We start from the raw sequence: 25954 nt of genomic DNA, 5'->3' as shown, positions 1-25954 counted from the left end.
AAAAGGAATTATTTATCATTAATATAAAATAAAATAATGACTTAAACCAAGGACACTTAAATGTTAAGGGATTTATTATGAACTCCAGTATCAACTTCCATTTGCCTTCTGAATGTTAGAGGAAATCCAAAGCATTTCTAGCTGGTGATGATCACTTAATTCTGAGCATCTGAATGAGCTGGAACTTAGCATGTCCACAGCCAAAGCAATCACTGTCTCCCCTCACAACTGGCTTTCCCTCCCACATCGCTGACCTGCCGACAGCCACGGGGTCTCTGCAGGAGAGACTCTTCTCTCACCAGTAACCTTTCAGAATCTCCCAAATCTGCTTTAGACTCTAGTGCAACCTTCAGGCTAAAACTCTCAACCTTAACAGACATTCCTTAGGGCTGCTGTGACTTTCCCCTAACTGTCTCCCGCTGCTAGTTCTTCTCTGTGCTGTAGCCAGGAGCTTCTCTGCTCCCTTCCTTCAAAAACAAACACTTGAAGGAGCAACAACAGCTCTCCACTGTCCTCTTAGTTTGCAAAGGATAAGATCAGATTCTTCAGTTTGAGATATTGGGGATTTCTTTTTAAACAATATGAACTTATTGGTTTTCTACTTTATATGTATGACACCTTTCCTCTGTATGTGTGTATGTGTGTATGTATGTATGTATGTATGTATGCATATATGTATATAAACGCACAGTAACAAAGAAGCTGGAGTTACAGACAGTTGTGAGTCACCATGTGGGTGCTGGAATTAGAACCCTGGTTCACAGCAAAAAGCAGCCAGTGTTCTTAACTGTTGAACCCTCTATCTAGCTTCTGTTTGACGATTTCCTGAGAAGCTGTCCCCAATTCTTCTTCCCAATCTCATCTCTCAACCTCTACCTGTGTGATTTTTTTCCCCCAGTTATTTCTGTAAGTCCTCTGTTCTTACTGTATTCCAGCTGGTACTGCACAAAAGCCATCGAGTCTGTGTTTGTATATGCCTTGTCCCCTGTGAATACCTGCCTTCATTTTTTCTTCCTTTATTTGTAAAACTCATACTCATACTTAAAAGAACCTAGCTCATATATCACTTTGTCCAAGGAATTCCTTGAGATGCTTCAGGCAAAACACCTTCTTCTGCCCTCAGCTCTTACTAAGTATTTGTTCATCCTTGTATTGTTAGGATCACAAGTTAATACTAACAGGAGAAGCTGCTGTTCTTCATCTTTGTGTCCCTGGGTGGTAGAATAGGATTTGGTTTGGAATGTGTCCTGGTTCTTAATTTTTCTCTCTCACATCTTTCATCTTTGTTTGCATTATTTTTATATTTTTGTAAGTAAGGTCTGGCTTCTGTAAGTCAGACTGACTTTAAACTCACAATGATGTTCCTGCCTTAGCCACTCAAGTATGAGGGTTATAGGCATGCATCCCCACGCACAGATTTTTTTTTCAGCCCTTTCACTCCCTTTTGAAGGTGTGTCTTACATTGTAAATAATTCTCCCTTGCTGATTAGCAATGACATCCTGTCAGTACTGAAGAAACAAAGTGAGAATGAAGCATTTTGCTCCCATATCCCAGTGTGTGCTTGTGATTCCTCCAGTATGTGCTTTATAGTACCCAATGTCCAGTCGATGTCCCTTGGCATAGCTTTTCAATTGCCTGGGAGTAGCTTTTCCGGGAACCCTGCAGTGAGATTTCTGGCACCATTTCTACTGGCATGACACATCAACTACTTTACAACTGTCACTTATTGCCTATATTCTTCCTAGATGGGTGGGTTTTTTTGACCAGGAGATATTAGATGATGCCTGGAGACATTCTGTTCATCACTTTGGGAGATTAGCAGTATTAAGTAGAAAGTAGATAGGTCAGAATATTGTTAAACATTATACAGTGCAAAAGACACACCCTCACTCCTACCCCAAATACCCCAACATAAACCAAGTACCTAGTCCCAAGATGTCAACAACAGTGAGTTTTAAATTTGATACTACTATTATTTATATGTATGGGTATTTTGATTTTGATGTGAGACAATGGTCTTCTACCCTTTAAAGATTTATTGCTTGTATTGCTTTAATAAAATGCTGATTGGCCAGTAACAAGGCAGGAAATACAGGCAGGTCTATCAGGAAGGAAGTATAGGTGGGGCAGTCAGAACAAAAGAATTCTGGGAAGAGTAAAGGCTGAGTCTGCAGTCGTCACCCAGACACAGAGGAAGCAAGATGAGGATGCCTCACTGATAAAAAGTACCAAGATACATGGCTGACACAGACAAGAATTATGGGTTAATAGAGGATATAAGAGTTAATAAGAATCCTGAGCTACTAGGCCAACCAATTTGTAATTAATGTAGATCTCTGTGTGTTTCTTTGAGATTGAATGGCTGCAGGACTGAGTGGAACAGAGACCTCTGTCGACATGATTACATGTATGTCTGTTCACTATGTGCACATATGCAATACTCACAGAGGCCAGAAGTGGGTATTGGTTCCCCAGGAAGCATCATTACAGACCTTATGAGAAACGATGTGAATGCTGGGAATTGAATCTGGATTCTTGAAAAGAGCAACCCATTCTTTTACCCACTGAGCTCTCAACAGCAGTGGCTCTCAGAAACCATATCAGTAATAAGGTCCAGTTCTTTGTCTCAGTAGAACTGAGAGAAGAGAGGGGAGGCCAGAAAAGAGGACAGGTAAAGAGCCCACGGGAACATGTTTTTGGGATTAGGCAGTGATTACTCCTTACAGCTGCTGTTTCCATATGCTTTCGACTTCTCAGTAAACACACCTTATTTCTCTAGTTATCTGCCATAGTTTCTAATTGTTTACACCTCGTCCTTCATGTTCAAGTTATTATATACTCTCTCCATCCTGATAAGACCAAGACTGATACAGGGTCATATATTCATTCACCCCAAAAAATATCTATTGAGCTCTTACTATCATTTCTGAGACTGTTTAAAACAAGAAAATAGGAGCAAACAAAACAAACAGATTCTGTTCTTTTCTTAATTTGTAGAATGCAAATCAAAATAGCTAATGGAGATGCATGACATGGCGAGTTAAAGGAACGTGGCACAGAGGAAAACAATAACAGGGCAATTTCTCATGAGACACAAGGAAAATGAGTCAGAAAGGGTTTGCATGCTTTTGATGTAGTGAACTAAAATAACTGAATTAATGGACATGACATGTTAATCAATTAATTCCAACTATTTAACCAAAGTGTTTGGGATCTGACTTGTGATGGTGTTTACCCAAGTGGAATGTCATTTGAAACATTTGAAACCAAAACATTTTACTCACTGATATTTTCTTTCTTTATTTCTTTCTTTTTTAAAGAAGTGGTAGAATTGGCACCAGACAATTCAGCTCAGTTTATAAAGCATCAGTATTAGTTTCTTCTTTCTTTTGATCTTACCCATTCATTCAGAGGTGCAGTTCTCTTTGAAGGCAACTGTCTATGTGTGTATATGTGTGTGTATGTGTGTGTGTGTGTGTGTGTGTGTGTGTGTAAAATAGCACTGAGTCTAAAATTTAACACATAATGGAGGCTCAATATGTACTTATTCCATTATGCTTCCTATTTCAATCATCCAGAGCATTAAATGATGCAGATGAGGCATAATTAGCACATGTTATGAGGTGTGTAGCTCAGTCTACAGCAATGAAGAGCTGGAAATCTATATTCCTTCTGGGATTCGACTCTTGTTTCCTAACTAGAGGGTTTGTAAGAGTGGATTTTCAAAGTCTTTCTATTTTAAAGTCCTAAGATCTACCAAAAGACCTGGACATGCAAGAATGCACCTTTACCATCTGTCTTACTAATTATTATAATTAAACAGTGTGATCTGAGTGATACTCCTAGACTTTGATTGCCTCCTACAAAGCAGAGTTCATCTTGAGAAGAGGCTATAACAGGGTGGCTTTGAAGCCAGATGGTAGACACGAGCTTTAGTGCCAACTACATCCCACAAACCTGAGGTCAGTATCTGTCCTCTGCAGAGGAAGCTCCCCCCTCTCCTTTTTAAACATCTTTTAGGCTATTTCTGATTCACCTAATTTCTTAGAAAATTTTCTTTGCTCTATCAAAATTTTTATTACTTCATTGAGAATTTCACATAATGAACTTTTTATTTTTTAAATTAAAATATAATCACATCACCCCCTTCCTTCTCTCTTGTCCCTCCAAGTCCTCTCATGCTCTGCCTTACTGCTTTACTCCTTCTTAAATACATGACCTCTTTTTTTAATTGTTATACACACACACACACACACACACATACACACACACCCTGCTGGTTCTATTTAGGGTCCCTTGTATGTATATAATCTCATGACTGATTACTAGGTATTGGATAAGCAATTAAGACCTGTCAAATTTTTCAAAAATGATTTTTAAATAAGAATGTGCTAAGTTTTGTCATTTCCAAACAATGTATTAATTATGTTGAGCTTGTAACAGAGTCCATAGAATCTGAAAGACAGAGTAGGGCTAGAAACCATTCATATATTTTCTGTGAAATCTCATAAATGACAAGTATATGGTTAGGGATGGCTAATGTAGGACAGGTAAGTGCCGATCTCTGGTTCAGCTACTGAGTTGAGTCTGGAACTCCTCAATGCACATCCCAGGGAGAGAAACTGTTTATCATTGCCAAAAGGATCAGCATCAGTGGAAGGTCTGTGACCAGTTTAAGGCATTAGGGAAAGCAAGCATCATGAAGAGCCATCCCTCCATCTTTTTTCCACGACTTTATTCCTGGAATATCCTTCTTTTATGTAAATGTTCATGTTTCACACTTGGTAAGGACGGGCTATAACTTACATCATTAAGCTAAACTAATACAGTGTCCTTCTTCTAAATTTCTGGATTTTATCTTTCCTACTTAGTACATGTCTACATGTCTTTGAAAAGTAGTCAGCCACAACTCCATTCCAAAAAAAAAAAAAAAAAAAAGAACAGGCCAAATGATTTAGCAGACAGCATTCTATCAAGGCACATTTGTTTTCCTGTAATCATCCTGTCAATATCATCACAGCACCCCCAACTTTCTTTCCCCCCAAAATGAACCACAATAACAATCTCTTAGGTTGTTGAAAGGCTAACACTATGAAATATGATGTGGCAAATAGAGTTTTAATAGTGCAATCATGTGGACAGAGAATGGCATGCTATATAAAGAAGAGACAGGTGACCTAGGTGGACAAGTTACCATTGGCACGTAATCCCGCAGGAACCCAACTTCATGGATGGGTTAGAATGTGTTTGAAAGAACTGTAGTCTCTTAGTCTTTCTTCTCGCGTCTCTCTTCCATTCCCTGAAGTTTCCTGGAAACCTAAACCATTTTTCTGGATTTTCATGCACTTTTTAATCATCAGGGGGCATATCATCAAAATCAGATAACCCTTGTATGGAAATATCTTAATCCTTAATTAGTTTTTACCCAAATTAATGCAAAGCCTAAAGTAAAGGCCTGGAAGATGAAACAATGGAAGTAAGACGTGGAGATGAAAAACGGATGTATTTGATGCCTCTAGAGCAAGGGAAGAGGATGTAGGACATCAGATATGATGGCAGCGTCGGAAAGACATGTAGTCAAATGGCATTGGGGGACCAACATTGGAGGGTGTGAAGAAAATGAATAGGATAAATATTCCTATCATTAAATAGGATAAGATAATAATCTTCAGGAAATGCTGTTGGAGGGAACAGCTCTCTGGTCATTATTTTCTGGTTTGACAATGAGTGTTTCTTTAGAACCAAAGTCTGACATCTATGATTGGTTGCAATGGTGTTCTCTTGCTTCCCCCCAGGAAAGCATAACCGCTGGCTTATGGAACATGCTACCTAGCTTGTAAATTAGTGAAGGGAGCTCCTGTTGCTGACAGTCCTAATGTCTGCCATCTGTTTGCACAGAATGACGCCCCGGTGCTCCTCTAATTGGACATAAATTAGGTACCAGCAGCAGTTTTGACAGGTTCCCTTTACTGCAGTTAATTCCTTCTCTCTGTGTCTCTGTCTCTCTTTCTTTCAGCTATGCATTTGCCGCTTTACTAGAGACTCAAGATATTCCCTAAAAGTCATAAACCTAGGTTCAGATACCCAATTTGTCTTTTTTTGTATTTGTGTTTAAAACTGGACCTTTCTGTGATATATATATATATACATATATATGTATGTATATAATCACACACATATGCGGGAAGGACACATTTTTTCAGAGCTTATCACACATGTTCTGCTAAGCACATTTCTTCATACATGTTAAATTATTTGCTTTTATCTCAATTTTATAATTTAGGTAATAGCATCCCATCATATCACTGAAAATGAAAGTGATACTTAGAGTTTGGGTAGTTTCACATATTCTCATAGAATCGTTTGGTCAACATTCAAGTGTTGAGCTCTTTTGACAATACCTATCCATCTCTACTGCATGGTTGGTAAGCCTAGGGATGGGAAAAGAGAAGGATAAGGAAGAACGTGTGTGTGCAATGCCATTTGATGCTTCTTTGGTTCTTACAACATCAGTGGGCAGAAGGGATGGAGTAAGATTAATGATAAAGATCCTCAAAGTCCTGTCCAGTTTTCCCTCCCACGGTCAAGTTGATGTGGGTTCTATTTACTTTAAAACCTGTCAGGTTACTAAACCTCAGTGGGATTCAATCCTATCTTCTGTAAAGCATGCTACCTATTTCTCAGACATTGTCACACAAACATGAAAATGTATAACATATAAAGGACTGCAGGGCACAAAGGGCTGTGACCACCCCGCAGTCCCTACTAAGCTGCCACACTCCAACCCACCCTCATTCCTACCTTTGTCAGTTTCTCTATTTTATGCATTAGAGACAGTATGAAGATTATATAAATTTCCACAGCTTTTCTTAGGTAAAGGACAACATACCTTCACAGACTTCCTAACCATCCTCTTTTATGTTTTGACTATTTTAAGAGATTTTTAAAAAATAACGAAAAACAAGGAGGATGTGAATTTGAAACAACTTTCCTTCACTTATCCACAGTCTCCAGACTTGTCATAACCCACAATCAGCTTTTCCTTCAGCATCCCAGTTATTCCCTCTCTGAATATCTGCTCAAATTTATCATCAGAAAGTTTTAAAACTAAGATAAACTTCACCATGCCCCTCTCTCTTCCTGTATTTAAACAACTGTATATTTATATTTACTTTATTTTGGAATTTCTTCTTTTTTGAGACAGACCCACATAGTAGCCCAGGATGACCTAGAATTCACTGTTGACCCAGTCTTCCCTACAATCCTTCCGCTTCAGCCTACTAAGATGTATTATAGGCATGGTTTATATGTTTCAAGACACACAGGTCTTGAAATGTGTGTGCCACGTAGGAAGACTAAACCAAGCAGTAAGTGCAAACACCCTCTCTCCTTTCTTTCTTTTTTTTAATAATACACTTGAAGTTTATTTTCACTGTTGTTTATGGATTTTTTTGGGATACAGGTTCTATATATTTAGGTAAAATTTGTTTCAAACTTATTCTGTAGCACCCTGGACTCAAACTCGTATCTGCCTGACTCAGCCTTCCATTTCACTGCTTTTCTAAGTATGTACAACTTCAGCTGGGTGAGGTGGTGCATACTTTTAATCAAGAATTCAGGAGGCAGAGGCAGACAGGTTTTCTTGAGTTTGAGGCCAGCCTGTTCTACACAGTGGGTTCAGAACTTCACAGTGAGGTGTGCCTCAAAAGCAAAACAAAATAATAGCAACAGCAACATTTCCAATAGTTATTCTAAGGTGCACCTGATCTTAAGGTCCCTTCTATCTATTCTTTGATCAACAACTCCCTATTCTTCCTTTCTCTACCCACCAGCTTCTGATAACCATCTTTTGTCCTTTCTTTCTGACTTCCATAATTGAGCTCAGGTGTTATCTTTCTTTGCATGGCCAATTTCATTTAGCAGTCATCCAAATACACCCATGTTGTTACAAAGGGTAGTCTTCAGGGGCTGAGGAATATTTACTCTATGTTTTTTATATAAATGTGATATGTACTGTTTGTTCTTTACGCATTTATCCCCCAATGGGCACTTAGGTTGTTTCCATATCTTGGCTTATTATAAAATGTTCAGGAGCAGCATTAGTTAATCAAATGATAGTTTATTATTGTTACACTAATCTGCATTCCTATCAACAATATGAGTTCATTTATCTGTGTTCTTTCCAACACTTATCACTTTTTAATTTCATATTCATTTTAATTTATATACTAAACCATATCAATTGGGTGTATGTGTGTGCATGTGTGCTTGCACATGCATGTATTGGTTGGATAACATGATGTTTTAATTCTTGCATACACTATATAATGCTTAAATCAGTTAAGTACATCTACCTTCTGTCTTTGGGGGAAGCACTAAAGGTCCTTTCTTCTAGCTTTATGAAATGCACATAAATATATGCAGCTACCACAATGAGCATCAGTTTTTGCACTTGTCATATCCAACTGTAATTTAGTATCTTGCTATGTGAGAAGCCAGCCTGTCCTTGCCATGCAGCTTAACCATGTCTTGTCCAGTTTTCTTAGAACACTCTTAACAGTGAATTGATATTTCACCAATCGTCTATTTCTCTAACTTAGGATTTAATTTCTCTCTATCCTTGAGATGTCCTTTTTCTCCACTGCCTGATTTCCCTTGACTTCTCTTTCATCTGCTTTTCTTCCCCTGTCTGAACTTAACTGAGTTTCAATAAGTTCTGATCTTTATACCTTTATGTCTGTTCTTTCATGGAATTGCACCCCACCTGATGACTTTAGCTGTTAATTCTATGTAGGCAGTGTTAATATTAATTTTATGGTAGTGGTACATGAGCTCCTGCCCACATCTGTGGCTTGCACACGAATGGATTTCATTCTCAATGGAATATCATCATGCCTCCCAAACTGATTCCCCTTCTATATCTAACTTTCTCTGTCCTAACAATATTCTTAACTTATTTATTGGTCTTTAGTTTTATCAAATATTCAACCCTTTGTTATTACCTATTGTTAAAATCTATTCATTATTACCCATTCCTCCTATAAATGACTTCATGATCGCCAGTTGGAATTCGACTCCCAACTGAATATTCCATTTTCAAACCTTCCCTCCCTAGTTCACTTTATACAGTACTTCCTGTTAAGTCTATCATGTGGTATCATTTGTTAACAGGAAACCGTTTGGACACTCAGTGTTACCAGAATTGTTGCTATAGCATCATAGTGTCACGGTAACAAGTCCTCATCACACCTTCACAGTTAGGTCTTATAAAATATCTTCTGACAATCTTTCCACAGTTTTCCTCCTGCCAGTGGAAGCTGGCTCACGGTTTCCATGGGTACTGCTCATTCAGGTGACTCTACACTGCCCTCCTGACACTTTCAGACTCTTTCCCACATTTGATTCTTTACCTAGCACAATGCTTTCCACATGGTAGACCCTCAGTAGAATAGAAGCTCTGTAAACGCAGCAAGGACAGATCCTTGTTGGTTCTGGTACCTAGGACAGAACAACCATTTCAGAGCTTCCTGTGGATGCAGCCATCTGGTGACAGCTGTGCCAGGGCTTAGCTTTTCATGATCCCACATGAAGGGACCTCAAAAGTAGGGATTTTGGATCAAACTGGGAACCTCTCCACCCTGAGTCCCCTGGGCTCACTCAGTGCTATCTCCCTAGCTTTGTCCTCTATTCCTCGGCTGTAATTCACCGCAGCATAAAGTCTTACGTATCTATGAGGATCCACTAGTGTGGTTTGCTATCAGCCCTCTTTGGGTCAGGCCCTCAGCCTTTCTGAGAAACTTGCTCACACACTGCATTGAGGAAAAAAATCTGCTTTTTTGGTTCCATGTGACTTGGATGCATATGAGCAATATTCTTCTAGTGACAATAACCTGACATTTACAGTTACCGATTGTCTCGGTAAGAACCAGAAACTATAACGAAGAGAAGAGACAAGGCAGTGACGGACGTCATGGGACCGCCTTTCATTTCTCTAAACGGCCACTTGTCCACATCTGAAGCTGATGGCTTTTACAAGGGCGTCTTCCCTGAGGCCTCTGGTGTAGGAGTCTCAGGATGGAGAAACAGAAAGGAAATCTAAATATACTCAAAACAATAACAATGATGGTTCTAAATAAGACACCAAAATTGCCAGCACTAGGTAAGCACCTGCTGAGTAAAAGGCACTCAGCAAATGCTTTAATTACATGCTCTTACTAATCCTCAAAATATCCCTATGATATTGCTTTATCTTCACTTTTCAAGGGAGCCTATAAAGCTGTCGTTCATAGTGGTTAAGCATCTTATTAAAGATTACAAAGCTGGATTGACAGAGCTGGCCTCCTCTAAGACTAATATGAGGGTAAAATACAGAGCTCATTTTACAAGAAAACTATTTTAAACACGTACTAAAGCTCCGAAAAATGATGTCTAATTCCAGAAATATGCATATTGCCGATATGAGTGTGTGCTATACATAGAAAAAGCGATGTACTTACTCTCTGTCAATCACAAGGCAAGTGACGGCCTCTGCAGCAATTACGTTTGCTGTTCTCACATCCTCCCTGCATAAAAAAAAAAAAGACACATTAAGATAGAGCCTTCAAGACAAAAGGGAAGCGACTATGGCAACACATCCAGGAAACAAAGCATATAAACTTTTTTGATTTATGCATTTTCAGGTTTAGGCTTCACGTGAAGAGCCACTTTACACATATTATAAATCACACATTTACTGCAGTTATAACACAGTTGTTACAATTATCAAATTTAAAGTTTCACTTACACAACTAGAAGAACATTTTATAAGACTGTTTCCTTTGTTCTTTGGGGATTTCTGAATTAATTGCATGGTAATCAAGATAGGAATGGATAAATTAAAGCTCTAAAAGAGTCTGAAGACAAACCCCTTGAAACAGAGTATCTAATTCATCTGTTATCAATTTGACATTGTATCATTGAGCTCAAAGTACCAGTTTTAAATATTTTTCTTAATGTCTTAACACTGTTTATATGTAACTAAGGTTTGGGGACTTTATGATATATAGTTAGCTATTCATGTGTCCCACAACTCATGGTTCTTCCAGTAGTTGATAAATATTATTCACAGTGACTTAAATATATGAAGATTATCTCTTCAAAAACACATTTTTAACAATAGCAGGTGAAGTCTGTCTCTGAGGCTTTTTGAAAATCTTCCCTGGTGTATCTTCGGTGGTGAAAAATGAATTTGGTAAATTAACTTCACAAGTCATTTTCAGCTTCCATAAACTTAATATTATTATTGTCATTACATTAAATCACACCTTACAGTGTACCCTCTTCTTTTACGATAATATTTCTAAGCTAATATGATTAATGACAAATACGTTTAAAATATATCACAGAGGTAAATGCATAAACAAATATTGGGTTGATATGTTTTCAAACCACGAAATACAATGTTCCACCCAAACCAGACACCTAAAGTATTGAAAATAAAGATTTTCCCAGTGCTTACTACTGAAGATACATCAAGTTCTGACACATAGTCCAAATTCTGTAATTTTCCCCCATTGACCTGTCTTTTGTTATGTCCTTCATTTTTCTTTATCATCTTATTTGGGTTACAGCTGCTTAAAAGAAACAACATTTGGTACTTGGGAAAGCAAAAACAAATATTCTTTCACTAACATTATTTTTCCAATATACCCCTGTGATATTCTTCAGCATTCATAATTTGATACGGACCTGAAAATCATTTTTCTTCTTTCATTGAATTAATCCAGAAGCAACAGTTTCTGATATTAATTTTTCCAGGCAAGACCATGGCATGTCTTTCCCCTACTGGAGTCGACTTTTACACTTTTGAATGAGATTTTATAGGTTTCTGCACACATTGCCTGACATTTCATGAAAAGTATTCTTCAGTCCCACAGATTAGGTTTCTCCTACACACCTTTTCCATTTTTGTGTGTGTGTTTTACTGGTTGTTCTTTAAAGAAGAAAGGTCTTCCTTGTTGTGGATTTTAGTTTTGAATTTTATTTTTATTTATTCTTCTCTCATCCAATGCACCCCATCTGCAACTTCCCCTCTTTCCTCTCCTCCCAGTACCTCCCCTACCTCCCCTCTCCCCCAAATCATCCCTCTTGTTTCTAAACCAGAAAAAGGATTATAAAACCACCCCAACACCAAGTTTTCCTCTGATTGTAAAATGTTTAGGATAGCCAGTGTGAGCCTCCCATGTGTGCTTCACATTCTCTGCCTTCCAAAGAACATGGCCTCTTTTCAAAAGTGGCAGACATATCTTCTCCGTCCTGCCCAGGCTTCATAACCTGCTGTTCTCAGGCTTCAGCAGTTTCTCTCCAACTGGATGCCTCCTTCACCCTTGCTTGTCCTTTGGATCCTATCCCCTTTGCCCTTTCCTGAGGCATGCCATCCTGAATTAGCTCCTGGGCTTCCCTGTGTATCTGCTCTCCTCACTTTACACCTCTCCACACGGAACTGGCTATCCCTGTTCATAATTCCTATATTTATTCATGTGGTTATTCAACTAGGGACTCAATCTCTCTTCTGCTAAGCGATATAGAGGTGAGGGATGATGGCTATATTTGCTTCCTATTTAATCCTTACTGACCAATATAGGAGCTGTTTATTGAGTGTATGCGAAAGAAGAGCATGGATATTGCATTTCTGAACCTGGAGGTGTTAGAGATCAGAAAATATCACCACCACTACCATTACCAATATCATCATCATCATCATTATTGTCTGTGCACAGCAATATGCACAACAATGCAGTGTCCTCAAAGGCCCAGGCATTGCATCTTCCTGGAACTGAAGTTTGCGGCAGTTTTAAGCCACCCATGGGTGTTGGGGAATGGGACTGGGGATTTTTGCAATCAGTATGTGGTCCTGATTGCTGATCCATGTATCCAGCCCTAAATTCAGACTTCAGAGTCACAGGAACCTGCTGGGAATCCAAGATCTGCAAACTGTAAACCCCAGTTTTCGCACTGAGCATGAGAAAGAACGGAAGCCACTCACTGTCACTCTTACCCAGCCACAAAGTGAGAACTGCAGATGAAATATTTTCAGACCCATTACCGTTTTCTATAGAAGGTGATTTGTGTGTGTGAAGTAAACACAGCCAGGGGAAGTGCATCATTCCCGTGGGCGTCGTAAGTTGTGAATAACTTATTCTCACCATGTGGTTTTGGCATCATAAGGCCCCACACATAGCTTCTTAAAACAACAACACTACCATGGCTTGATAAAAACATCATTTAAAATCTACTCTTCCATATCTGTCTTTATCTTGACTACTTATAATGTTGCCTTTTTAGACTGTCTACGTGAATGCACACCTTTAACTCCAGTCTCCGAGCACTTGAAGGATCATGACGAGTCAAGGACATCTTGGGCTATATATACTACTCAGTCAGATTCCTCAATCTCTCTTACCTGCCACCAAATAGGAGGGAAAAAAATAAAAATGGCAATTGCCTATTTAGAAATATTTCCATATTGACTATTAAGAATCTTAAAAATAATATAAATAACAGTCTTTAACTCTGGATTTAATTCTGGATAGATTTTGTGGATATAAATTTTAATCTATTAATCATAAATAAGCAATAGTTTAAAATTTTGTTATATTATCTAGATTAGACAGACTTTTAATATTGAATGCATTGTTTTCCTGAAGCAGAAAAAATTTTATATATACTGTAAAAATATTGAGAGTATTTAGAAATTCAACAAATATTTTATATTTATAAATATAATCTGGGTTCAGATACTAATGTTACAATGTACATAAAATAGAGGGTGATCCTAATGACTCTATATTGTCATTAAGCATTTTAGCCATTCAAAGCTGTTATGTTTTTATACAGAATATTGACCAACCAAGCTAGTAAGGTTGCATATTAAACACAAGCACGTGTTAAGAACTGTATAAAAAGAGTTCATACAAATATCATTTATGGAATATAACAAATGGCAGTTATTTTGTCTAAGATGCATACATGAGAATACAAGCTACATAATACATCAATATTCAGACCCAGCTCTCGAATTGCACTCCTAGTATTTGAACACAGATTCACTGTTCTCCGAATCAAATTCTTTCCACAAATCTACACTGCTCATATACTTTGTCAGAGTTAAATTTTACAATAATTATATATGTATTAAAACACAGAATTTTGAGCAGTGTTCCTAATAGCTATCATAAAATAATATTTGTTAATGAAGCCAGCATCAAAATATTTTGATGTCCAATCACAAAATAAATCTGACATTTAACTCTTAAGTTAGAATTCCCATGTGCGGATAAGCCCTAACCTGCTGTCCACTTGTATAATGATGTCATGCTATATAGGCAGCTAAGTTCATTTGGCTGCTACCCATGCTGCTGTCACAAAACCATTGTCTCTAGTATTCAGTTAATACTGCCCCTCTATTCAGGTATCCAGAAATGCTCAGAGACCCTGCTTCTTTGAGGAACAAAAAATACTGCCCGGTTTGACTTTGAAATATGTTAATCTTCCACTTTGATGGGCATGCTTCTAATGAGAGGGGATTAATGGGGAAAGCTGCCAATAATGTGATTATTGTGTATGTTTGTTTCTTTTTTTATTTTTTCATTCAAAAATTTACGCTTCCTCCCCTCCTCCCATTCCCCTCCCCCTCCTCCACTCCCCCTCCTCCCTCTCGGTCCCTCCTTAAGAAAGGCAGGCTAAGCTGCCCTGTGGGAAGTCCAAGGCCCTCCCCTCTCCATCCAGGCCTAGGAAGGTGTGCATCCAATAGACTAGGGTCCCAAAAAGCCAGTTCATGCAGTAGAAACAGGTCCCAGTGCCATTATCGATGGCTTTTCAGTCAGCCCCTATTGTCAGCCACATTCAGAGAGTCCGGTTTGACCACATGCTCGTTCAGTCCTGGTCCAGCTGGATTTGTATGTTTGTTTCTATTGTGGGTTCAAATATTGTGGTAAAAATGTATGTGATCTGGATTTTGGTTTAATGTTATAAGTACACATAATAGAGGAGGATCCTAAAGACTTTATGTTGTCACAAAGCATTTTAGCCATCCACAATTATTATATTTTTATAGAGAATATTGACCAAGCTAGAAAGGTTACATATACTGCTGGCTTAGACATGGAGAAAGAAAAACACGGAAGAAGACATTTTTTAATTACCTTGATTTCCTTCATTTTTACTTGTTGGTATGTATTTAGCAATTTTTAAGTTGTTTGGGGACTGCTCTTGAGAATATTATGCATCTAGAATTGTAAGGCAGTGCCGACGCTGACTACACAGGACTCAGCTTGCTCAGCAGTGAAGCTTGCTACTTTGTATTAAATAAATTGTGTTATATACATAACAATCCAGACAAAACATGCTCACAGTCTTTAGAAACAAAATCTTATGTTTATATAGTTCTGTGCCTGCATATTAGTTGATTTCAACATTACCAGTAATAATAGTGATTTAAAAATGGACCATTGCAAAGCTAGCTACTGCCTGGCTTTCTTAAGTATTCTCACAAGCACATCATTGATTTAAAAAGTTAAAAGCAAAGCTTTTAATAGTTAATAGTAGTCACTTTTAAAACATTTTGTGAGGAGTTAGACACTTCCTGTGAAATTACAGAGCTTGGAAGAGATCCCCGAATATCTACAGATACAGTTTCATATGCACTGACTCTGTTGTTCCTTGGACTTCATCACTGGAATCTTCATCATCGCTGTATCCCAAAGTGGAGTCACTGTCACTGTCGGAATAATCCATAGCAAGGCTTTATATGGATTCCTCGTCTTCTGAAGCAATTATCCTGGGTCTCGTGGCTACTAGAGAACTCTGTGGGGCATGGAGGTCTCAAGGGAACAAGCCCAGAGGTAGGAAGCCAAGGCAGGGCAGAGTTCACACAGGGCAGCTGTCAGAGTAGGGATCTCCCTTCACAGCCCTGGGGCAGGATGACTGCTGTCAACAGAGCCCTAGCACTCCCCTGGTGCCAGCCTTCATGGAAACTGACACCCCTCCAATTGCCTATGAGCTTACAGCAATTCATTCTCCGTCATGTGCAACGGTTTAATGCTCCAGTTAAATTACATTCGCACAGGATGAAGCCAATCCTTTTTATAGGAAAATTCAAAAGGAAACCTCAACAAACAAGTAGGCTAATCAAAATGTATAGAAAACGATAATCATCAAAGAAGCAGGTAAGTGAAATCTAAAGAAATATAGCAGTGTTTCATCACAGAGCGCTGTGCAGTTTGTGATGACGCTGACTGCTGGTGGAAAGCAGCGTTGTAACTGTCTTGTTTTCTTTTGCTTTCCGAATCCGATCACTCTCAGTTCCACTTCCAATCCAATCACAAAACTATTCCAAAATTGTTTATACCCCAATCCTAATAAAATTCATATACTACAAGTAGAATTGAGCAGTGAATGAAGAAAGTATACACCTTTACAATCATGTTTGGCACAAACTAATCAATGAGTCTCAGTCAACACATTTTTTGACAAAAGTTTGGTCACAAACCAAAACAGTTGGGAAAGAATAGTCTCCTCCATAAATGATACGAGGAAATTGGATATTCCCATGCATAAGAACTATGCGGGGCTCTTTTCCCTCACCACATACAAAAAGTAGATTTAAAGTTGATTAAAGACTTAAATGTATGACTTAAACTTTGAAACACCTAAAAGAAAATACAACAGAAGCATTATTTGTTATTAATATGAACAATATATTTTTAGATATAATCAAAAAGCGTGAACAACAAAAATAAATTTTAAAAAGCCTTGAACAGTTCTGAGACCCTAAGAAAGTGACTGATGCAGAGGACAAACACATGGGAAACTGGAGAGGGCTTCTGATATGAACAGAACCTGGACTGGTGTGTGCACTTGAAAGTCTGTCCCTATTTTAAACCTGCTGGCCCAGCATTTCTACAATAAAGCTTTCTCTTCTGTCCCTGAAAAAAAAAAAGCCTTGAACAGCAAAGAAAACAGTCATTAGTATGTAGAGGTAACATAACAATGGGGAAATATTGGCATTCTATATATCTGACAAGTAGCTGTTGTCTGGAACCTAGAAGGAACTCCAGCCAATCAATGACCAAAATTTCCAAATAAATAAGTTGAAATATGGTCAAAAGACAAAAATAAATACTTCTTTAAAAATTGGAATGCTTAACAAGGATATGAAAAATAAAACCATTCAGTGTCCTAATCATCAAGGGACAGAAAATTATAACCTAGCAAATGTCTCATCACAATTAGACTGCGTACCGTCAGTAAGGAAAGTAATGTGAGTGAAGAAAGTCTAAAGAGGACTTCACACGCTGTTGTCAGAAATGCACATCAGTGGCGGATATTCTTTTAAAAGCTACAAATATAACTTGGTCCAGCTATCCTAGCAATCCTTCCAAAGAAAAGGAAATTAATAATCAAAAATACTATTTGCTGACGATATGATAGTATACATAAGCGACCCCAAAAACTCTACCAAAGAACTCCTACAGCTGATAAACACCTTTAGCAATGTGGCAGGATACAAGATCAACTCCAAAAAATCAGTTGCCCTCCTATACTCAAAGGATAAAGAAGCAGAGAGAGAAATCAGAGAAACATCACCTTTCATGATAGCCACAAATAGCATAAAATATCTTGGGGTTACTCTAACCAAGGAAGTGAAAGACCTATTTGTCAAGAATTTTAAGTCTTTGAAGAAAGAAATTGAGGAAGATACCAGAAAATGGAAAGACCTCCCCTGCTCTTGGATTGGGAGAATCAACATAGTAAAAATGGCAATTCTACCAAAAGCAATCTATAGATTCAATGCAATCCCCATCAAAATCCCAACAAACTTCTTCACAGACATTGAGAGAACAATAATCAAGTTTATATGGCAAAACAAAAAACCCAGGATAGCCAAAACAATCTTATACAATAAAGGAACTTCTGGAGGCATTACCATCCCTGACTTCAAACTCTATTACAGAGCTACAGTATTGAAAGCAGCTTGGTATTGGCATAAAAACAGAGAAGTCGACCTATGGAATCGAATAAAAGACCCGGATATTAACCCACAAACCTATGAACACCTAATTTTCGACAAGGGAGCTAAAGGTATACAATGGAAGAAGGAAAGCATCTTCAACAAATGGTGCTGGCATAACTGGATGTCAACCTGTAGAAGAATGAAAGTAGATCCATATCTATCACCATGCACAAAACTCAAGTCCAAATGGATTAAAGACATCGACATTAATCTGTCCACTTTGAACCTGATAGAAGAGAAAGTGGGAAGTAGTCTACAAGATATAGGCACAGGAGGCCTCTTCCTAAGTAGGACCCCAGTATCACAGACAATAAGAGAAACAATGAATAAATGGGACCTACTGAAACTGAGAAGCTTCTTTAAAGCAAAGGACACTGTCAGTAAGACAAAAAGGCTGCCTTCTGACTGGGAGAAGATCTTCACCAACCCCTCATCAGACAAAGGTCTGATCTTCAAAATATACAAAGAACTCAAGAAACTAGACACTAAAACTCTAATTAACCCAATTAAAAAATGGGGTACTGAACTGAACAGAGAATTCACAACAGATGAACTTCGAATGGCCAGAAGACACTTAAGGTCATGCTCAACCTCCTTAGCAATCAGGGAAATGCAAATCAAAACCACTTTGAGATACCATCCTACACCTGTGAGAATAGCTAAAGTAAATAACACCAATGATAGCCTATGCTGGAGAGGATGTGGAGTGAGGGGAACACTCATCCATTGTTGGTGGGAATGCAAACTTGTGCAGCCACTGTGGAAATCAGTGTGGCGGTTTCTCAGGAAATTGGGAGTCAACCTCCATCAGGACCCAGTAATTCCACTCTTGGGAATATACCCAAGAGATGCCCTATCATACTACAAGAGTATTTGTTCAACTATGTTCATAGCTGCACTATTTGCAATAGCCAGAACATGGAAACAACCTAGGTGCCCCTCAATAGAAGAATGGTTAAAGAAGGTGTGGCACATATACACATTAGAGTTTTACTCAGCGGTAAAAAACAATGACATCTTGAATTTTGCATGCAAATGGATGGAAATAGAAAACGCTTTACTGAGTGAGGTAACCCAGGCCCAAAAAGAGGAATATGGTATGTACTCACTCGTAAGTGGATTCTAGCCATAGTTAAAGGTCTTTGAGTCTATAATTTGTGATCCTAGAGAAGCTAAATAAGAAGGTGAACCTGAAGAAAATCATATAGTTATCCTCCTGGATAGTGGAACTAGGCAAGATTGTCAGGCAAACTCGGGTGCATGGGGGGTGGGGGGTGGAAGTAAGGGAAGATGGTCAGGGAGAGAGGAGAGGGGCAGGATTGGGGAAGGCTTGGGGGAATGGGAGGGGGGAGGGAGGAAGGATGGTTGGGGGAACAGGGAGGTTTATATCTCAGCTAAGGGAGCCATTTTAGGGTTTGCAAGAGACTTTATTCTGGAGGGGTTCCCAGTAAAAATTAAATAAAAAAATAATAAAAAATTAAAAAAAAATTTAAAAAAAGAAAAGAAAACGCTTTACTGAGTCAGGTAAGCCAGACCCAAAAAGAGGAATATGGTATGTATTCACTCATAAATGGATTCTAGCCATAATTAAAGGTCTTTGAGCCTATTATTCGTGATCCTAGAGAAGCTGGATAGGAGGGTGAACCTGAAGAAAATTCAGGTAGTTTTCCTCCTGGAGATTGGAAATAGACAAGAGTCCCAGGTAACCTCGGGTGCATGGGGGGTAGGAGGGTTGTTGGAAGGGAGAGGGTTAGAGAGAAGGGAGTAGGGGAGGAATGGGGAATGCTCAGGGGACTGGGGGGGGAGGAAGGATAGATATGGGATCAGGGAAGAATATATCTCAACTAAGGGAGTCAGTTTAGGGTTTACGAGAAACTTGATTATAAATGGGATCCCAGGTCCAGGGAGAGATCCCCAGATTGTTCTCTGGACAGAGGAGAGGGTGCCTGAACTGGCCTTGGCCCATAAACATACTGATGAATATTTTGCTTATCACCATAGATCCTTCATCTGGCGATGGATGGAGATGGAGACGGAGACCCACATTGGAAAACTGGGCTTAACTCCCTAGGTCCAAACGAGAAGCAGAAGGAAAGAGAACGTGAGCAAGGAAGGCAAGATCAGAGGGAACCTTCATCCGACGATGGATGGCGATACAGACGGACACCCACACTGGAGCACCGGACGGAGTCCCCCAAGGTCCAAATGAGGAGCAGAAGGAGGAAGAACATGAAAAAGGAAATCAGGACCGCGAGGGGTGCGATCACCCACTGATACAAGGGGACTGATCTAATGAGAGTTCACCAAGGCCAGTTGACTGGGACTGAGCGAGCACGTGATCCAGCCAGAATCTCTCAATGAGGCCGGATTCTCTGAATGTGGTTGGCCCGGAGTCTTTCTGAAAAGCCATTGACAATGACACTGGGACTTGTTTCCTCTGCATATACTGGATTTCTGGGATCCAGTCTGTTTCGATGCTCACCTTCCTGGACCTGGAGGGAGGGGGGAGGAGCTTGAACTACCCACAGGGCGGGAGACCCTGACTGCTCTTGGGGATGGAGAGGGAGGAGGAGAGGGAGTGGGCGGAGTGGGAGGGGGTTGGGAGGAGGGGCAGAAATGGAGACTTTTGTATTTTAATAAACTTTGAGAAAAAAAATTACTAAAACCAAAATTATTCCATATTGATTATGCATCTACACAGTGGACATAATGTAGTTCTTCGAGGTGAACTAGAACAAGTTTTATGTCCTTAATGAGTTCACTTTTTATTTATAAAATACAGAAAGAAGTTTATTTTAAGAAATCAAAATTTGATTTAAAAAAAGGACTAAATTCCTTAATAGCCATCTCCCCTAATAACAAATATGCTAGCCTGACTGAAATATATCTTGAATGGTAGATCTAAATAGGAAAGGTGGTGACTTACAATGCCAGCCCTCAAGAGGCTGAGGAAGAAGCATCAAGAGTTTGAAGCTGAGACCTTGTGCTAGTCATACACACACACACACACACACACACACAGAGACACACACACACACACCATTGATGTGGACTTGTATGTGTAACATTTACTAGATCCTTCATTTTTCTGGTACTATTCTAAGGGCTTTACATATAATATTACAAGGAAGCCAAATATGCTAACAGTAACTATGACCTAGGATCAATATTTGAACACGGGTAGATTAACTACAGAACCTGCACTCCTTATTTAGGTATGATATTTTACATGTAGAACCTGCAATGAGGACTCACAAAGCATTACAGATTATTAGCAAACTTGCCTTAGTTTAAACAACAGCAACAAACAACAACTAAAAAGGAATTCCAGGTGTAAAAGAACACACCTTTAAACCCAGCAGTCAGTTAATAGAGGCAGGTGAAATCTCTGTACGTTCAAGGCTTGCCAGGTCTACATAGCGAGTTCCTAGGCAGGATTACACAATGAGGCCCCTTTCTTAATTAAAAAAAAAAAAGCAAAGAAAGGAAAAAGGATGTACAAATAGTGATGATAAATGCTGATAAATGTAATAATGGCTTGAATTTTCCGAGAATCAGAAATTTCATATTCTCTGTCTCTAGGATATTTAGTTTGCTTGCTAATCTTCCTCATTGCTCCAGACAGAATTGAAAGACCTGAAACAGAAGGAGAGCTATCGCTGAGATCCATCCCTTCTTAGAATGTGGACTTAGCAGAGACTTTTCCTAGCATTCTTTAAGGAACATAATAGACTTTGTGTAAAAGATAGAAAACACTACTTGAGATGCCCAGGTAGACAAGAGCCCTGTGTTGCATGCAGGGTCTCTTCAACCCTGTCTCTATTGTGTTTGACTTTTACAAATCTGCTTTTATTTACAGTAGTCAAGATATGGAAGCAACCAGTGTGACCATCAATTGATGAATGGATTAAGAAAATGTGGTACATCTATGCACAATGGAATATTATTGAACTATAAATGTTAATTTATGGTATTTGTCACAACTGAGATAAATTTAAAAGATTATTTCACTTTAAATAAGCCAAACACAGAAGGTCAAATACTTTATAATATTTCTCATACATAGAACCTAAGACAGTTAATCCCATGAAATTTAAGAATGGAATTACAGTTAACAGAGCCTGGTGATGGTGGTTTGAATGAGCATGGCTCTCCTAGGCTCATGTTTGAATGGTTGGTCTCCAGGTAATGAAGCTGTTTGAGAAGAATTAGGAGGTGTGGCCATGTTGGAGGAGGTTTACACTACAGGTGGTGTTCGGGGTTTCAGATTACACCAAACCCAGAGTTTTTCTAATTAACAGATTAGGATGCAAGTTTTCAGTCCTAAACCTGATTGTCTGCCACCGTATTCCTGGTTGTGATAGTGTGGACTAACCCTCTGAAACCATAAGCAAGCCCTGAGCTAAATACTCTTCTTTTATAAGATTTGCCTTGATCATGGTGTCTCTTCACAGCAATAGAACAGTAACCAAGATACTGGGAAATTAATAGGAGGTAAGAGGAAGAGATTGATCATCAGAAAAAAACGTTCCATTAAGCAGGAAGAATAAGTTCTGGTGCTCCTTCACACACTGTTTCTATAGCTAACAATAATATATATTTAAAATAGCTGAAAGAAAAGATTTGAATAATTTTCAAAAGAAATACATAATAAATGTCTTAAGGAGATAGAAATGTTGATTACCTTGGCTTGATAATTACATAACACACATGTGTGTGGAGTCATTTTATTACACCCCATAAATATCTGCAATTATGTGTCAATAAATATAAAAATTGGACATCTAGAAAAGTATTCTCATAGGTTAACTCCAAAGTTTAGTTTCCCCTGGTTCCATCTGTATATGTATCCACCTATATGTTAGCTCACTTCCTGAGACAATGTACATCATTTGGAACTATATTCGGAAGGATACAGTGAATGCAAGAGTGCCATAAGGTTGGAAGAATCCAATTTTTACATTTCTGTACATATTACTTTTTCTAGGTTGATAACATAATATTTTTGACATAGGAACTTCACATTGTATAGTTTACTTCAATGACAATGAACACATACTGAATTGAACCACATGAAATTACTTTTTGCCAGGTAAAAATGGCTGAATGCCGGTAAGTTCTTCTGGTTCAGTTTAATACATGGAGTTAGTGAAAGCGAGGAAAAGAATGGATGTTTATTGCTAGTTTTTTTCTGTTGTGCTCATGATGTGACCTTAGCTGAACTAAGATTCAACACTAACCCATATTTCTTTCATATCTATAGCTGAATGATTTCATTCTCCTGAATGTTAAGACATGATTGATGGCTTTTGCTGCTTCTCTGTAGCCATTTCGGATGATTCGCTTCACATTCCATTATAGCTGGTATTAGAATTATCAAATACCATGCATGGGTGAATAATTCTGTTCCCAGAAGACATGAGTTATTATTAAGTGAAAATCCCAGGTATGGGACATCGTTCAAGGAGGAGGTGGCCAGTCTCCAGAAGTCTCCCAAAACTAACCAGGTTTTTGACATCGTTGTTGGTAAGACCAGCACAATTACTAAAGACATTGCACACCTTGTTTGTCGAATACAGAAAAACCATGTGGGAGACTCGCTCGCTTTTACATTGCTATTCAGGCAGATAGGGGATAAGAGTTAACAACAATATTCTACAACTTCAGACTCTCCATGATACAGTTTCAACATTTCGGCAAGAGATTACTGAAGTGACAGTGGCTGACTGTTATGACAATAACCAAATGATTTCTGTCTTGTTTTTGTTTTGAAATTAAAGTATATCATTTGTCCTCTCCCCTGTCCTCCATTCAACCCCTCCAATGTTTCCTCCCTGCTCTTTTTCTCAAATTTGTAGTTTACTTTTCTTTAATTTTGTATATATTCCTAAATACATAAATGTGATCTACTCAGTCCAAATACATATTTGATTTCAGAGTTGACCACTTAACACTGGGTAACCAACTGGGGGCTCTTCCCCAGTGACTTTTCTCCTGCTCTAAGCATTTCTTAGTTGCTTGTAGTATTTTTGACTGGTGCTGGAGCTCCATGAGAATCCCCCCTTTCATGTTAGCCAACCCACTTTTGATTGGATCAGAGATAAGCTTTATGGGAGGAGCTTAGTGTCTGGTAATATGTAGTACCTGGTTATAGAGAGGTCACAGGAACTGAGATGAATCTTCTACATCTATTTTGTTAAATGGATGGTGTGGGATTTCCCTCTGTATGCTGTGATTATCATTGATAAATAAAGGAACTGTTTTGGGCCTATAGAAGAGCTATAAGGAAAGAGAGCTAAGCAGGGAAAACATCCTGGGAGAAAGGAGGCAGAGTCAGGAGAAGCCAGGAAGCCCTGCCAGAGACAGATGCCAGAACTTTAGCCAGTAAGCCACAGCTTACATGGTGATACACAGATTAATAGAAATGGGTTAAATTAATATGTAAGAGTTAGTCAATAAGAAGCTAGAGCTAATGGGTCAAGCAATGATTTATTTAATACAGTTTCTGTGTGGTTATTTTGGGGCTGGGCAGCCGGAAGCAAACAAGCAGCCCCCTCCAACAAATAGGTGCGCAAATGTGGTAGACTAAAGCCACGTAAAACCTGAGAAAGCTTGAAAAGGAATTTTAGACACTAAAAATAAAGTTTAGCTACATTTTTTTTCCTGAATGCAGTTCCTTTAAGAGAAGTTTTTTTTTTTCAATTCAGTGATAGCAGAAAAAAAAAAAACCACCATTTTGAAATGCCAACTTTCTGGGCTGTGATGCCAGTGCAACCTCTGGCTCTTTCAGGAGACCAAACATTTGAATGGGGTTTGTGAGCAACATGCTACAGCTTGCTTGGTGGCAATATAGACTGGCTGTGTGCCTAAAGATGGGGCAATGTGCACAGCTTGCAGAGGCTTGCAGAGGCAATGATGGACTGTGCAGGGTAGGCAGTAACGTATATACCCTAGTGATGCCACAACTTAAGATTTTAACAAGGGCTTAGCATTTTAAGAAGTACCCCTGGACAGTAAAGAATTACAGGTACACAATAGGACAGAATCAGACATAAAAGGCCTCTAAATGGGTCAAAGTGTTGGATAAATATACATAGGCTTGGGAGAAAGAAGAAAAAGAGTACTACAGTAAAAATAAATAAGCAACGGAAAGATGGAAAATTCACAAAGAGTCAGGATTATGTATAATATTGTATCTTCTTTGAATTTTTTGACCGTGAAGGAGCTAAATACAGAGAGATAATTCATTGTACAGGCTGCTAAGCTAAACCAATATAAAGGTATCTTTACTTTAAAATTTAAGTCTAAGAATATGTTGCTTTGGAAAAAAGGTTCTTCTTTTGTTTCCACAGAGAATGAGAACCCATGGAATTCTTCTAGAGTAATGTGGTTTGATAGACCAAGAAAGGTTGCCTTGAACCCTCAAAAAATTACTTTGCCCAATAAACAGCAGGAAAAAGTTTGGACAGAACTACGCTCATAGTCCCAAATATTGTCTATAAATGTTTCTTTACGTTTAAAAGGGGATATGCTGTGGAGATTTGCATTAGTATAGATCTTGGTTTATTGATACAAATTTAAGGTCAATTTTATAATTCAGTGTATATGTACATCTCTGCTCTTGATTAAGGTATTATGTTTGTGCAGCTCATTTAAAAATGTAATGTATAATTAATAAATATAGGTTAGTAGATAATCATCTGTAATAAACAAACTTGTAGTTATGTTACATAGGTTTTCTAGATGTACATAGATGGATTTCAGATGGATAGGTATTCTTCAAACCTTTCAAGACTACAGAATATGGCATTTAAATGTTTTAAGAACTTAGGATTTTTCATAACAGTAAGACACATCTGCTCCTGGTAGCATCAATTACTGTGAGATGAGGATGGGCTTTG

General features: G+C 38.5%; 1 protein-coding gene across 2 annotated transcripts in view; it reads right to left on the bottom strand.

Annotated features, from left to right (window-relative positions):
- Positions 1-25954, bottom strand: part of Prkg1 (protein kinase cGMP-dependent 1) — a 1163909-nt gene that overhangs the window by 126206 nt on the left and 1011749 nt on the right. For both annotated transcript variants that reach the window (XM_048438824.3, XM_048438823.3), the window contains exon 8: positions 10498-10563. In XM_048438824.3, the coding sequence (XP_048294781.1) occupies positions 10498-10563 (66 nt within the window). The remainder of the gene's footprint in view (positions 1-10497; positions 10564-25954) is intronic.

The sequence above is a fragment of the Myodes glareolus genome, chromosome 7 (assembly GCF_982192425.1).
Source record: "Myodes glareolus chromosome 7, mMyoGla1.1, whole genome shotgun sequence".
NCBI lineage: Eukaryota > Metazoa > Chordata > Mammalia > Rodentia > Cricetidae > Myodes > Myodes glareolus.
Note: the sequence above shows the minus strand (reverse complement) of the source record. Positions and strands in the feature narration are given on the sequence as shown.